This window comes from Pleurodeles waltl, chromosome 7, assembly GCF_031143425.1.
Source record: "Pleurodeles waltl isolate 20211129_DDA chromosome 7, aPleWal1.hap1.20221129, whole genome shotgun sequence".
NCBI lineage: Eukaryota > Metazoa > Chordata > Amphibia > Caudata > Salamandridae > Pleurodeles > Pleurodeles waltl.
Genome location: NC_090446.1, coordinates 578247245 through 578261318, shown reverse-complemented (window position 1 = coordinate 578261318; position 14074 = coordinate 578247245). Strand labels below are relative to the sequence as shown.

The following is a 14074-nucleotide window of genomic DNA, read 5'->3' as shown; positions in this document are numbered from 1 at the left end:
GAACCACAAGATTCAAGTTGCAGGTAAATACATTAAATGTAAGGTACTTGGCATATAGGTATAGATAGGACTTTGAATAAAAACATTAATGTACACAGTTTGGCATAAAATGGCAATAAGCTATTTTAAAAGTGGACACTACAAAATGCATCATTTCCTGGGGAAGGTAAGTACAGGTTAGTTTTTGAGGTAAGTAAAGCACTTATAAGTTCAATCTCCGGGGCATAGGCAGCCCACCGTTGGGGATTCAAGTCAACCCCAAACACCCAACAACACAGGGCCGGTCAGGTGCAGAGGTCAAATAGGGGCCCAAAGAACATAGGTGCCTATGAAAACAGGAGGTGCTCTGGTTCCAGTCTGCTTACAGGTAAATACTTGCGTCCTCTGGGAGCAGGCCAAGGGGGTTTTACAGAGCACTGGGGGGGGGGGGGGGGGATCTCAAGTAGGCACACAATATACACCCTCAGCGGCACAGGGGCGGCCAGGTGGAATGGGCAAACATGGAGCCAGGTTTGTGATCGAAATCAACGGAGGGACCCAGGGGTCACTCAGACATTGCAGGCAGGGTACAGGGGGGCTTCTCGGGCCAGCCACCGACTGGGCAAGGGTGAGGGCCGCCTTCTGGTCACTGCTGAACCGTTGGTTGATTCTTCACAGGCCTGGGGCCTGTGGGTGCAGTGCTTCTTCCAGGCTTCTGGTTTCTTCTCACCGGGGAGTTGCGGTCAGGGGGTCCTCGGGATTCCCTCTGCAGGCGACATCGTGGGGGTGCAGATATGTTGGCTCAGGGTGGACATGTCATCAGTTGCCTAGAAGTCCTCTCTGCGTCACTGGTTTCTCTGGACACAGGCCAGGGGCGTTGGATGCAGAGTGCTGTGGACTCGCGCTTCTGGTTTGAGGTGGGAGTCCCTTTAAAGATGGTTTATTCTTGCTTGTTTAGAAAGGGCCACTGTCCACGAGAGTTTTTTGTTCGTTTGTAGTTGCATGGCAGTCCTCTGAGTTGGCAGAGGTCGCTGGGCCCACAGGATGCCTCGCTGGTGCTGGTTCTTTGAATCTGGAGAGAGGCGGTAGGGCTAGGGCCAAAGCAGTTGTCGTCTTTCTTCTTCTGAGCGGGGTTTTCAGGTCAGCAGTCCTTCTTTGTTAGGTCGGCAGGAGTCTGGTTTCCTGGGTTCAGGGTCGCCCCTAAATACAAAATTTAGGGGGGTTGTTAGGGCTGGAGGGCAGTAGCCATTGGCTAATGACCCTGAGGGTTGCTACACCCTCTTTGTGCCTCCTTCCTTTTGGGGAGGGGGCACATCCCTATTCCTAATGGGCTAAATCCTCCAAAGCAAGATAGAGATATTTCTAAAGAGGGGGGTCACATCAGCTCTGGTCACCTTAGGGGTGGACCTGGCTGAGGGAGTTACTCCTTGTTTTTCTCATTATTTCCCCGGACGTGCCGCCAAAAGTGGGGGCTGTGTCCGGGGTGCAGGCATCTCCACTAGCTGGTGTGCCCTAGGGTGCTGTAACACCAGGCGTGTGCCTTTGAGGCTCACTGTCAGGTGTTGCAGTTCTTGCACCTCCACCCAGGACAGGCTTTGTTCCTGGTCACAGAGTGTACAAAGGCACTCACCCCATATGGCGAGAAATTAGTCTGGAAGCGTCAGGCTGGCAGAGACCGGTCAACCTTGCACTAGCAGTTGGGCTCGCATGCAGGGGGCTTCTCTAAGATGCCCTCTGTGTGCATTTCTCAATAAATCCCAGACTGGCATCAGTGTGGATTTATTGTGCTGAGAAGTTTGATACCAAACTACCAAGTATTCACTGTAGCCATTATGGATCTGTGGAGTTTGTGTATGACAGACTCCCAGACCATATACTCTTTATGGCTACCGTGCACTTACAATGTCTAAGAATTGGCTTAGACATGTAGGGGCATAGTACTCATGCAACTATGCCCTCACCTGTGGTATAGTGCACCCTGCCTTAGGGCTGTAAGGCCTGCTAGAGGGGTGAATTAGCTATGCCACAGGCAGTGGGATGTGGGCATGGCACCCTGAGGGGAGTGCCATGTCGACTTAAGTATTTTCTCCCTACCAGCACACACAAGCTGCGAGGCAGTGTGCATGTGCTGAGTGAGGGGTCCCCAGGGTGGCATAATACATGCTGCAGCCCTTATAAACCTTCCCTGACCCAGTTACAAGGGACTTATCTGTGTGCCTGGGTTGTGCCAATTGTGGAGACAAAGGTACAGTTTAGGGAAAGAACACTGGTGCTGGGTCCTGGTTAGCAGGGTCTCAGCACACTTTCAATCATAGCTAGCATCCACAAAAGGCAAAAAGTTAGGAGGTAACCATGCCAAGAGAGGCATTTTCCTACATCGTACAAAATAGTTCCTTGTGAATGACCAGGTCCTTGTACAGTATGTGGGCTCGAAGAAAGATTGGGCAGTGCAGAAATAGACCATCTCCCAACGGGTCCTGCATTAAGATCCGGTACGCACTGGCCAAAAAGCAACCCCGAGTGTTTGCACACCTATTCTACCCAAGCTAAATCTGTGACCACTGCGTTAGTTCGCTGAGCTCCGGTCGTGGACATCTGTCAGTCGGCATTGTGGGCATCTCTGCAGATGTTTACCAAACACTACTGCCTGGACAGTCAGGTCCTTCGGGGCAAGCACTTTTCCCATTTGGTCCTGCAGGACTTTGAAATTTTTCTGCAGACCCGCCTCCAGGGATATCTATTCAGAGGTAAGGAATCTGCAGTTTGATGTCTATCAGATGGGCAAGATAGTTACTTTTGGTAATGTCTTATCTTCTAGAGACTGTCTAGCTGCAGTTTCCTTCACCAACCCACCCATCTTGGCAGCTCTGCGGACGGATTTCCAGGGGCAAGGACTCTTTCCACGGCATTATTTTTGATACACATTAGTGGTAAGTGTTCTTGTTGGCTCGACCCTTCTGGCATGGAAGATTGTGAAAAGATACTGATGTCAGTGCGCCTTAGTGGCATCTATATAGGATGTAATTTCCGGTGTAGACGACACTGACAACGGACTCTGAGCCCATCGATGCCACGTACCGTCGCGCAGGGGTACTGCTCAAAATCTTACAGATACAGTCTGACGCCTGGGGAGAATTCAAAGGCAAGGATTATTCAGCTAGATATAGTCTCTACCAGATAAGACGTTACCGAAGGTAAGTAACTTGTCCTCCACAATATATAGCTAAATTTAGAATTTAACATGATGGAGTCTCAGGCTTGACCGCTCACTAGATGAAAGTAAATGAGCGCATATCTGGTATATAAACTACATTTTTTATGGGTTTTGAAGTTTTTAAACTGCTGTACCATTAATGTTCTGAGGATTTTAAGACATCTGACTTGACATCTTCAAAGCATGGAAATCAACTAATCTTGCAAAAACTAGGGTCTGACGTTACAGGGAAGTACTTGTTCTGCTCTTCAAAGTAGCAAGTGTTGAGAATCTTCCTTTTCTTTCTAGTTCAGCATTTCACACATTCACTCTGCTGTTCTTGTCAGTAGGATTCTCTCATTTCACCTTTCCAACTGTCATTTCATCTTTTATGTTTTTCTTTTTTTTGGCCTTGCTAAGTTCTCTTTGTCTTTTTGTAGAATGTTTCAGCCAGTCCCCAAGCCTGAAGGACGACCATTAGTTATGGTTAACAGCCCACGAGCAGCAGTTCCTCCACTGAGACTATCTTCGTTGTCTGCAATTGAAATGCCAGAAATTTCAGCACCTGTTCCAGTGCCATCACCTGCTCCAGTTTCTGATCCCGACATCGCCCAGTTGCCTACTCATTCCATGCTAGCCCAGGGTCCGCTCACTGTCACCTTTCCCAGCCCTACACCACTTCTACCTGTTACACAACCGCCTCCTGCCCCGACCTTAAACATCTCTGCAACTACAACAACTGTCACTTCACTCCTTGGGCCTGTTTCAACCCCACAAGGTTAGTTTTTTTGTGTATTTATTATTGTTTTCTTTCAAACATATAACGCTGAAGCATAATAAGGGCAAAAAAGCTTGCAATCCTTCTAAGCATTACACATTATGTTGCAGTCACAAAACCGTGGTTTTCCCAGCTCTGGGAAATGTTACATAATGAGTTAGTCTGTCTGGTGTATCAGCAATATTGCAACAGCATTAATATAGAGTGAACTACTAACATTCTTAACAAAACCTAGGATGCAATTGCAGTAACGTGCATGTCCTCTAGGGTTAATAGCATACCTTTTTCACCCAGGGATATGAGTAATGGGTTAGGAGCAAGTAGAGGATTTTGGTAGTGATTGGTACAGCTAATAAGTTATAGCAATCTCTTCACTACGAGTACTTCAAATAATGAGTTTAGATTCATAATTATTTTACCATGGCAAACGGGGGAGACCTAGTAATAAAAGTGGTTTTAGTAGAATAGGAGAATTCTCCTTGACAGCATAAAGGACTTAAGACCCCCTGTGATTCACTTAAAAGCATTTGCATTCTGTAGGACGTTGGCTCTGTGTATACTATCTCAAAGTGAGAGATAGTGTGCACAGAGTCCAAGGGTTCCCATTAGAGGTTGATAATGGCAAAGTTAGATAATACAAATGCTTTGTTTTGTGGTAGTGTGGTCGAGCAGTAGGGTTATCAGAGGTTAGTGTTAAGCATTTGTTGTACACACAGGCAATAAATGAGGAACACACACTCAGGCTTAACTCCAGGTCAATAGTTTTTATATAGATATTTTTTTTTTTCTTAATTTATTTTAGAACCACAAAAATCAAGATTTGAGGTAAGTACATAAGATGCAATGTACTTCACACAGGTAAGTATAGAACTTTGATTTGAAACAGTAGTACACACAGTTTAGGTTAAAATGGCAAAGCTATTTTAAAAGTGGACACTGCAAAAATCAACAGTTCCTTGGAGGTAAGTTTGGTTAGTTTTCTCAGGTAAGTAAAGCACTTACACAGTCAGTCTCCTGGGCATAGGTAGCCCACCGCTGGGGGTTCAAGGCAACCCCAAAGCCACAGCACCAGTAACACAAGGCCGGTCAGGTGCAGAGGTCAAAGGAGGGCCCAAAACACATAGATGCCTATGGAGAACAGGGGTGCTCTGGTTCCAGCCTGCTAGCAGGTAAGTACCTGCTTCCTCGGGGAGCGGACCAGCGGGGTTTTGTAGAGCACTGGAGGGGACACACACAAGCCCACAAAACACACCCCCAGCGGCACAGGGTCGGCCGGGTGCAGTAGCCAAAGTAGGCATCCAGTTTGCTACTGAAAGCAATGAAGGGACCTGGGGGTCACTTAGGCGATGCAGGCAGGGCACAGGGGGAGTTTTCGGGCCAGCCACCGACTGGGCTAGGATGAGGGCCACCTGCTGGTCACTCCTGCACTGGTAGGTGGTTCCTCTTGGTCCTGGGGCTGCGGGTACAGTGCTTGGTCCAGGCGTCAGGTTCTTTGTTACCAGGCAGTCGCTGTCAGGGGGAGCCTCTGGATCCTCTCTGCAGGCGTCGCTGTGGGGGTGCAGGGACGTCTACCCAGGGTACCCACGTCGTTGTAGTCACCTGGGAGTCCTCTCTGCGATGTTGGTTCTCCTGAACTTGAGCCGCGGGCATCTGGTGCAGAGTGAGAAGTCTCATGCTTAAGGCGGTGTAAGGAAATGCCTCCTTGGCATGGTTGCCCCCTGACTTTTTGCCTTTGCTGATGCTATGTTTACAATTGAAAGTGTGCTGAGGCCTGCTAACCAGGCCCCAGCACCAGTGTTCTTTCCCTAACCTGTACTTTTGTATCCACAATTGGCAGACCCTGGCATCCAGATAAGTCCCTTGTAACTGGTACTTCTAGTACCAAGGGCCCTGATGCCAAGGAAGGTCTCTAAGGGCTGCAGCATGTCTTATGCCACCCTGGAGACCTCTCACTCAGCACAGACACACTGCTTACCAGCTTGTGTGTGCTAGTGAGGACAAAACGAGTAAGTCGACATGGCACTCCCCTCAGGGTGCCATGCCAGCCTCTCACTGCCTATGCAGTATAGGTAAGACACCCCTCTAGCAGGCCTTACAGCCCTAAGGCAGGGTGCACTATACCATAGGTGAGGGTACCAGTGCATGAGCATGGTACCCCTACAGTGTCTAAACAAAACCTTAGACATTGTAAGTGCAGGGTAGCCATAAGAGTATATGGTCTGGGAGTCTGTCAAACACGAACTCCACAGCACCATAATGGCTACACTGAAAACTGGGAAGTTTGGTATCAAACTTCTCAGCACAATAAATGCACACTGATGCCAGTGTACATTTTATTGTAAAATACACCACAGAGGGCACCTTAGAGGTGCCCCCTGAAACTTAACCGACTATCTGTGTAGGCTGACTAGTTTTAGCAGCCTGCCACAAACCGAGACATGTTGCTGGCCCCATGGGGAGAGTGCCTTTGTCACTCTGAGGCCAGTAACAAAGCCTGCACTGGGTGGAGATGCTAACACCTCTCCCAGGCAGGAATTGTCACACCTGGCGGTGAGCCTCAAAGGCTCACCTCCTTTGTGCCAACCCAGCAGGACACTCCAGCTAGTGGAGTTGCCCGCCCCCTCCGGCCAGGCCCCACTTTTGGCGGCAAGGCCGGAGAAAATAATGAGAATAACAAGGAGGAGTCACTGGCCAGTCAGGACAGCCCCTAAGGTGTCCTGAGCTGAGGTGACTCTAACTTTTAGAAATCCTCCATCTTGCAGATGGAGGATTCCCCCAATAGGGTTAGGATTGTGACCCCCTCCCCTTGGGAGGAGGCACAAAGAGGGTGTACCCACCCTCAGGGCTAGTAGCCATTGGCTACTAACCCCCCAGACCTAAACACGCCCTTAAATTTAGTATTTAAGGGCTACCCTGAACCCTAGAAAATTAGATTCCTGCAACAAGAAGAAGGACTGCCCAGCTGAAAACCCCTGCAGCGGAAGACCAGAAGACGACAACTGCCTTGGCTCCAGAAACTCACCGGCCTGTCTCCTGCCTTCCAAAGATCCTGCTCCAGCGACGCCTTCCGAAGGGACCAGCGACCTCGACATCCTCTGAGGACTGCCCCTGCTTCGAAAAGACAAGAAACTCCCGAGGACAGCGGACCTGCTCCAAGAAAAGCTGCAACTTTGTTTCCAGCAACTTTAAAGATCCCTGCAAGCTCCCCGCAAGAAGCGTGAGACTTGCAACACTGCACCCGGCGACCCCGACTCGACTGGTGGCGATCCAACACCTCAGGAGGGACCCCAGGACTACTCTGATACTGTGAGTACCAAAACCTGTCCCCCCTGAGCCCCCACAGCGCCGCCTGCAGAGGGAATCCCGAGGCTTCCCCTGACCGCGACTCTTTTGAACCTAAAGTCCCGACACCTGGGAGAGACCCTGCACCCGCAGCCCCCAGGACCGGAAGGACCGGACTTTCACTGGAGAAGTGACCCCCAGGAGTCCCTCTCCCTTGCCCAAGTGGAGGTTTCCCCGAGGAACCCCCCCCTTGCCTGCCTGCAGCGCTGAAGAGATCCCGAGATCTCTCATAGACTAACATTGCAAACCCGACGCTTGTTTCTACACTGCACCCGGCCGCCCCCGCGCCGCTGAGGGTGAAATTTCTGTGTGGACTTGTGTCCCCCCCGGTGCCCTACAAAACCCCCCTGGTCTGCCCTCCGAAGACGCGGGTACTTACCTGCAAGCAGGCCGGAACCGGGGCACCCCCTTCTCTCCATTCTAGCCTATGTGTTTTGGGCACCACTTTGGACTCTGCACCTGACCGGCCCTGAGCTGCTGGTGTGGTGACTTTGGGGTTGCTCTGAACCCCCAACGGTGGGCTACCTTGGACCAAGAACTAAGCCCTGTAAGTGTCTTACTTACCTGGTTAACCTAACAAATACTTACCTCCCCTAGGAACTGTGAAAATTGCACTAAGTGTCCACTTTTAAAACAGCTATTTGTCAATAACTTGAAAAGTATACATGCAATTTTGATGATTTGAAGTTCCTAAAGTACTTACCTGCAATACCTTTCGAATGAGATATTACATGTAGAATTTGAACCTGTGGTTCCTAAAATAAACTAAGAAAAGATATTTTTCTATATAAAAACCTATTGGCTGGATTTGTCTCTGAGTGTGTGTACCTCATTTATTGTCTATGTGTATGTACAACAAATGCTTAACACTACTCCTTGGATAAGCCTACTGCTCGACCACACTACCACAAAATAGAGCATTAGTATTATCTATTTTTACCACTATTTTACCTCTAAGGGGAACCCTTGGACTCTGTGCATGCTATTCCTTACTTTGAAATAGCACATACAGAGCCAACTTCCTACATTGGTGGATCAGCGGTGGGGTACAAGACTTTGCATTTGCTGGACTACTCAGCCAATACCTGATCACACGACAAATTCCAAAATTGTCATTAGAAATTGATTTTTGCAATTTGAAATTTTTCTAAATTCTTAAAAGTCCTGCTAGGGCCTTGTGTGTTAAGTCCCTGTTTAGCATTGTCTTTTAGAGTTTAAAAGTTTGTTAAAAGTTTGAAATTAGATTCTAGAAACAGTTGTAGATTCTTAAAAAGTATTCCAACTTTTAGAAACAAAATGTCTAGCACAGATGTGACTGTGGTGGAACTCGACACCACACCTTACCTCCATCTTAAGATGAGGGAGCTAAGGTCACTCTGTAAAATAAAGAAAATAACAATGGGCCCCAAACCTACCAAAATACAGCTCCAGGAGCTTTTGGCAGAGTTTGAAAAGGCCAACCCCTCTGAGGGTGGCAACTCAGAGGAAGAGGATAGTGACTTGGAGGACAATTCCCCCCTACCAGTCCTATCTAGGGAGAACAGGGTCCCTCAAACCCTGACTCCAAAAATAATAGTCAGAGATGCTGGTTCCCTCACAGGAGAGACCAACACCTCTGAAATCACTGAGGATAACTCCAGTGAAGAGGACATCCAGTTAGCCAGGATGGCCAAAAGATTGGCTTTGGAAAGACAGATCCTAGCCATAGAGAGGGAAAGACAAGAGATGGGCCTAGGACCCATCAATGGTGGCAGCAACATAAATAGGGTCAGAGATTCTCCTGACATGTTGAAAATCCCCAAAGGGATTGTAACTAAATATGAAGATGGTGATGACATCACCAAATGGTTCACAGCTTTTGAGAGGGCTTGTGTAACCAGAAAAGTGAACAGATCTCACTGGGGTGCTCTCCTTTGGGAAATGTTCACAGGAAAGTGTAGGGATAGACTCCTCACACTCTCTGGACAAGATGCAGAATCTTATGACCTCATGAAGGGTACCCTGATTGAGGGCTTTGGATTCTCCACTGAGGAGTACAGGATTAGGTTCAGGGGGGCTCAAAAATCCTCGAGCCAGACCTGGGTTGACTTTGTTGACTACTCAGTGAAAACACTAGATGGTTGGATTCAAGGCAGTGGTGTAAGTAATTATGATGGGCTGTACAATTTATTTGTGAAAGAACACCTGTTAAGTAATTGTTTCAATGATAAACTGCATCAGCATCTGGTAGACCTAGGACCAATTTCTCCCCAAGAATTGGGAAAGAAGGCGGACCATTGGGTCAAGACAAGGGTGTCCAAGACTTCAACAGGGGGTGACCAAAAGAAAGGGGTCACAAAGACTCCCCAGGGGAAGGGTGATGAGACAACCAAAACTAAAAATAGTAAAGAGTCTTCTACAGGCCCCCAAAAACCTGCACAGGAGGGTGGGCCCAGAGCCTCTTCACAAAACAATGGGTACAAGGGTAAAAACTTTGATCCCAAAAAGGCCTGGTGTCATAGCTGTAAACAGCATGGACACCAAACTGGAGACAAGGCCTGTCCCAAGAAAGGTTCCACTCCAAACTCCCATCCAGGTAACACTGGTATGGCTAGTCTCCAAGTGGGATCAACAGTGTGCCCAGAGCAAATCAGGGTCCACACTGAAGCTACTCTAGTTTCTGAGGGTGGGGTGGATTTAGCCACACTAGCTGTCTGGCCGCCTAACATGCAAAAATACAGACAGCAACTCTTAATTAATGGGACTAGAATAGAGGGCCTGAGGGATACAGGTGCCAGTGTCACCATGGTGACAGAGAAACTGGTTTCCCCTGGCCAATACCTGACTGGAAAAACTTACACAGTCACCAACGCGGACAATCAGAGAAAAGTACATCCCATGGCAATGGTTACTTTAGAATGGGGAGGGGTCAATGGCCTGAAACAGGTGGTGGTCTCCTCAAATATCCCAGTGGACTGTCTGCTTGGAAATGACCTGGAGTCCTCAGCATGGGCTGAGGTAGAACTAAAAACCCATGCAGCAATGCTGGGTATCCCTGAACTGGTGTGTGTGAAAACCAGAGCACAATGCAAGGCACAGGGTGAAAAAGTAGAGCTGGAGTCTGGAAAAATGGCCCAGCCTACCAAGAGAACAGGAAAGTCAGTTGGGAAACCAACTGCAACACAGCAAAAGAAAGGGAACCTCTCTTCTCAGGAAGAAGTTCTGCCCTCTGAGGGAACTGAGCCTTTGGAACTTGAACCTTATCAGGTTGAGCTCTTAGGCCCAGGGGGACCCTCAAGGGAAGAGCTGTGTAAGGGACAAGAAACCTGTCCCTCTCTTGAAGGCCTTAGGCAGCAAGCTGCTGAAGAGTCCAAAGGCAAGAAAAATGGAACACATAGGGTCTATTGGGAAGATGGGCTCCTGTACACTGAGGCCAGAGACCCCAAACCTGGTACCACTAGGAGAGTGGTAGTGCCTCAGCTGTTCAGAGAGTTCATCCTAACATTGGCCCATGACATTCCCCTTGCTGGACATTTGGGACAAACCAAGACGTGGGAGAGGTTAGTCAACCACTTCTACTGGCCCAATATGTCCAACATGGTTAAGGAGTTTTGCCTCTCCTGCCCCACCTGTCAAGCCAGTGGTAAGACAGGTGGGCACCCAAAGGCCCCCCTCATTCCACTTCCAGTGGTGGGGGTGCCCTTTGAAAGAGTGGGTGTGGACATAGTTGGTCCACTGGAACCTCCCACAGCCTCAGGAAATATGTATATCCTGGTAGTAGTGGATCATGCTACCAGGTATCCTGAAGCTATTCCCCTTAGGTCGACTACTGCCCCTGCAGTAGCCAAGGCCCTCATTGGTATCTTTACCAGAGTGGGTTTCCCTAAGGAGGTGGTGTCTGACAGAGGTACCAACTTCATGTCAGCATACCTAAAGCACATGTGGAATGAGTGTGGAGTGACTTATAAATTCACTACACCTTACCATCCACAAACTAATGGCTTAGTTGAGAGATTCAACAAGACATTAAAAGGCATGATCATGGGGCTCCCAGAAAAACTCAAAAGGAGATGGGATGTCCTCCTGCCATGTCTGCTTTTCGCTTACAGGGAGGTACCACAGAAGGGAGTAGGGTTCTCACCCTTTGAACTTCTGTTTGGTCATCCTGTAAGGGGACCACTTGCCCTTGTTAAAGAAGGCTGGGAGAGACCTCTCCATGAGCCTAAACAGGACATAGTGGACTATGTACTTGGCCTTCGCTCTAGAATGGCAGAGTACATGGAAAAGGCAACCAAAAACCTTGAGGCCAGCCAACAGCTCCAGAAGTTTTGGTATGACCAAAAGGCTGCACTGGTTGAGTTCCAACCAGGGCAGAAAGTCTGGGTTCTGGAGCCTGTGGCTCCCAGGGCACTCCAGGACAAATGGAGTGGCCCTTACCCAGTACTAGAGAGGAAGAGTCAGGTCACCTACTTGGTGGACCTGGGCACAAGCAGGAGCCCCAAAAGGGTGATCCATGTAAACCGCCTTAAGCTCTTCCACGACAGGGCTGATGTCAATCTGTTGATGGTAACAGATGAGGATCAGGAGGCAGAGAGTGAACCTCTCCCTGATCTTCTGTCATCAGACCCAAAAGATGGTACAGTAGATGGAGTGATCTACTCAGACACCCTCTCTGGCCAACAGCAAGCTGATTGTAGGAGAGTCCTACAACAGTTTCCTGAACTCTTCTCCTTAACCCCTGGTCAGACACACCTGTGTACCCATGATGTGGACACAGGAGACAGCATGCCTGTCAAGAACAAAATCTTTAGACAGTCTGACCATGTTAAGGAAAGCATCAAGGTGGAAGTCCACAAGATGCTGGAATTGGGAGTCATTGAGCGCTCTGACAGCCCCTGGGCTAGCCCAGTGGTCTTAGTCCCCAAACCTCACACCACAGATGGAAAGAAAGAGATGAGGTTTTGTGTGGACTACAGAGGGCTCAATTCTGTCACCAAGACAGATGCTCATCCAATTCCAAGAGCTGATGAGCTCATTGATAAATTAGGTGCTGCCAAATTTCTAAGTACCTTTGACTTGACAGCAGGGTACTGGCAAATAAAAATGGCACCTGGAGCAAAAGAAAAGACAGCATTCTCCACCCCTGATGGGCATTATCAGTTTACTGTTATGCCCTTTGGTTTAAAGAATGCCCCTGCCACCTTCCAAAGGTTGGTGAATCAAGTCCTTGCTGGCTTGGAGTCCTTTAGCACAGCTTATCTTGATGATATTGCTGTCTTTAGCTCCACCTGGCAGGATCACCTGGTCCACCTGAGGAAGGTTTTGAAGGCTCTGCAATCTGCAGGCCTCTCTATCAAGGCATCCAAATGCCAGATAGGGCAGGGAACTGTGGTTTACTTGGGACACCTTGTAGGTGGAGGCCAAGTTCAGCCACTCCAACCCAAGATCCAGACTATTCTGGACTGGGTAGCTCCAAAAACCCAGACTCAAGTCAGGGCATTCCTTGGCTTGACTGGGTACTACAGGAGGTTTGTGAAGGGATATGGATCCATTGTGACAGCCCTCACTGAGCTCACCTCCAAGAAAATGCCCAAGAAAGTGAACTGGACTGTGGACTGCCAACAGGCCTTTGACACCCTGAAGCAGGCAATGTGCTCAGCACCAGTTCTCAAAGCTCCAGATTATTCTAAGCAGTTCATTGTGCAGACTGATGCCTCTGAACATGGGATAGGGGCAGTTTTGTCCCAAACAAATGATGATGGCCTTGACCAGCCTGTTGCTTTCATTAGCAGGAGGTTACTCCCCAGGGAGCAGCGTTGGAGTGCCATTGAGAGGGAGGCCTTTGCTGTGGTCTGGTCCCTGAAGAAGCTGAGACCATACCTCTTTGGGACTCACTTCCTAGTTCAAACTGACCACAGACCTCTCAAATGGCTGATGCAAATGAAAGGTGAAAATCCTAAACTGTTGAGGTGGTCCATCTCCCTACAGGGAATGGACTTTATAGTGGAACACAGACCTGGGACTGCCCATGCCAATGCAGATGGCCTTTCCAGGTTCTTCCACTTAGAAAATGAAGACTCTCTTGGGAAAGGTTAGTCTCATCCTCTTTCGTTTGGGGGGGGGTTGTGTAAGGAAATGCCTCCTTGGCATGGTTGCCCCCTGACTTTTTGCCTTTGCTGATGCTATGTTTACAATTGAAAGTGTGCTGAGGCCTGCTAACCAGGCCCCAGCACCAGTGTTCTTTCCCTAACCTGTACTTTTGTATCCACAATTGGCAGACCCTGGCATCCAGATAAGTCCCTTGTAACTGGTACTTCTAGTACCAAGGGCCCTGATGCCAAGGAAGGTCTCTAAGGGCTGCAGCATGTCTTATGCCACCCTGGAGACCTCTCACTCAGCACAGACACACTGCTTACCAGCTTGTGTGTGCTAGTGAGGACAAAACGAGTAAGTCGACATGGCACTCCCCTCAGGGTGCCATGCCAGCCTCTCACTGCCTATGCAGTATAGGTAAGACACCCCTCTAGCAGGCCTTACAGCCCTAAGGCAGGGTGCACTATACCATAGGTGAGGGTACCAGTGCATGAGCATGGTACCCCTACAGTGTCTAAACAAAACCTTAGACATTGTAAGTGCAGGGTAGCCATAAGAGTATATGGTCTGGGAGTCTGTCAAACACGAACTCCACAGCACCATAATGGCTACACTGAAAACTGGGAAGTTTGGTATCAAACTTCTCAGCACAATAAATGCACACTGATGCCAGTGTACATTTTATTGTAAAATACACCACAGAGGGCACC

At 48.8% G+C, this 14074-nt stretch overlaps 1 protein-coding gene across 1 annotated transcript in view; it reads left to right on the top strand.

Annotated features, from left to right (window-relative positions):
• SRCAP (Snf2 related CREBBP activator protein) overlaps positions 1 to 14074 on the top strand; it is a 1275580-nt gene that overhangs the window by 774014 nt on the left and 487492 nt on the right. Inside the window, exons 19-20 of the mRNA XM_069201690.1 lie at positions 3016 to 3173; positions 3613 to 3950. Of these exons, the coding sequence (XP_069057791.1) occupies positions 3016 to 3173; positions 3613 to 3950 (496 nt within the window). The remainder of the gene's footprint in view (positions 1 to 3015; positions 3174 to 3612; positions 3951 to 14074) is intronic.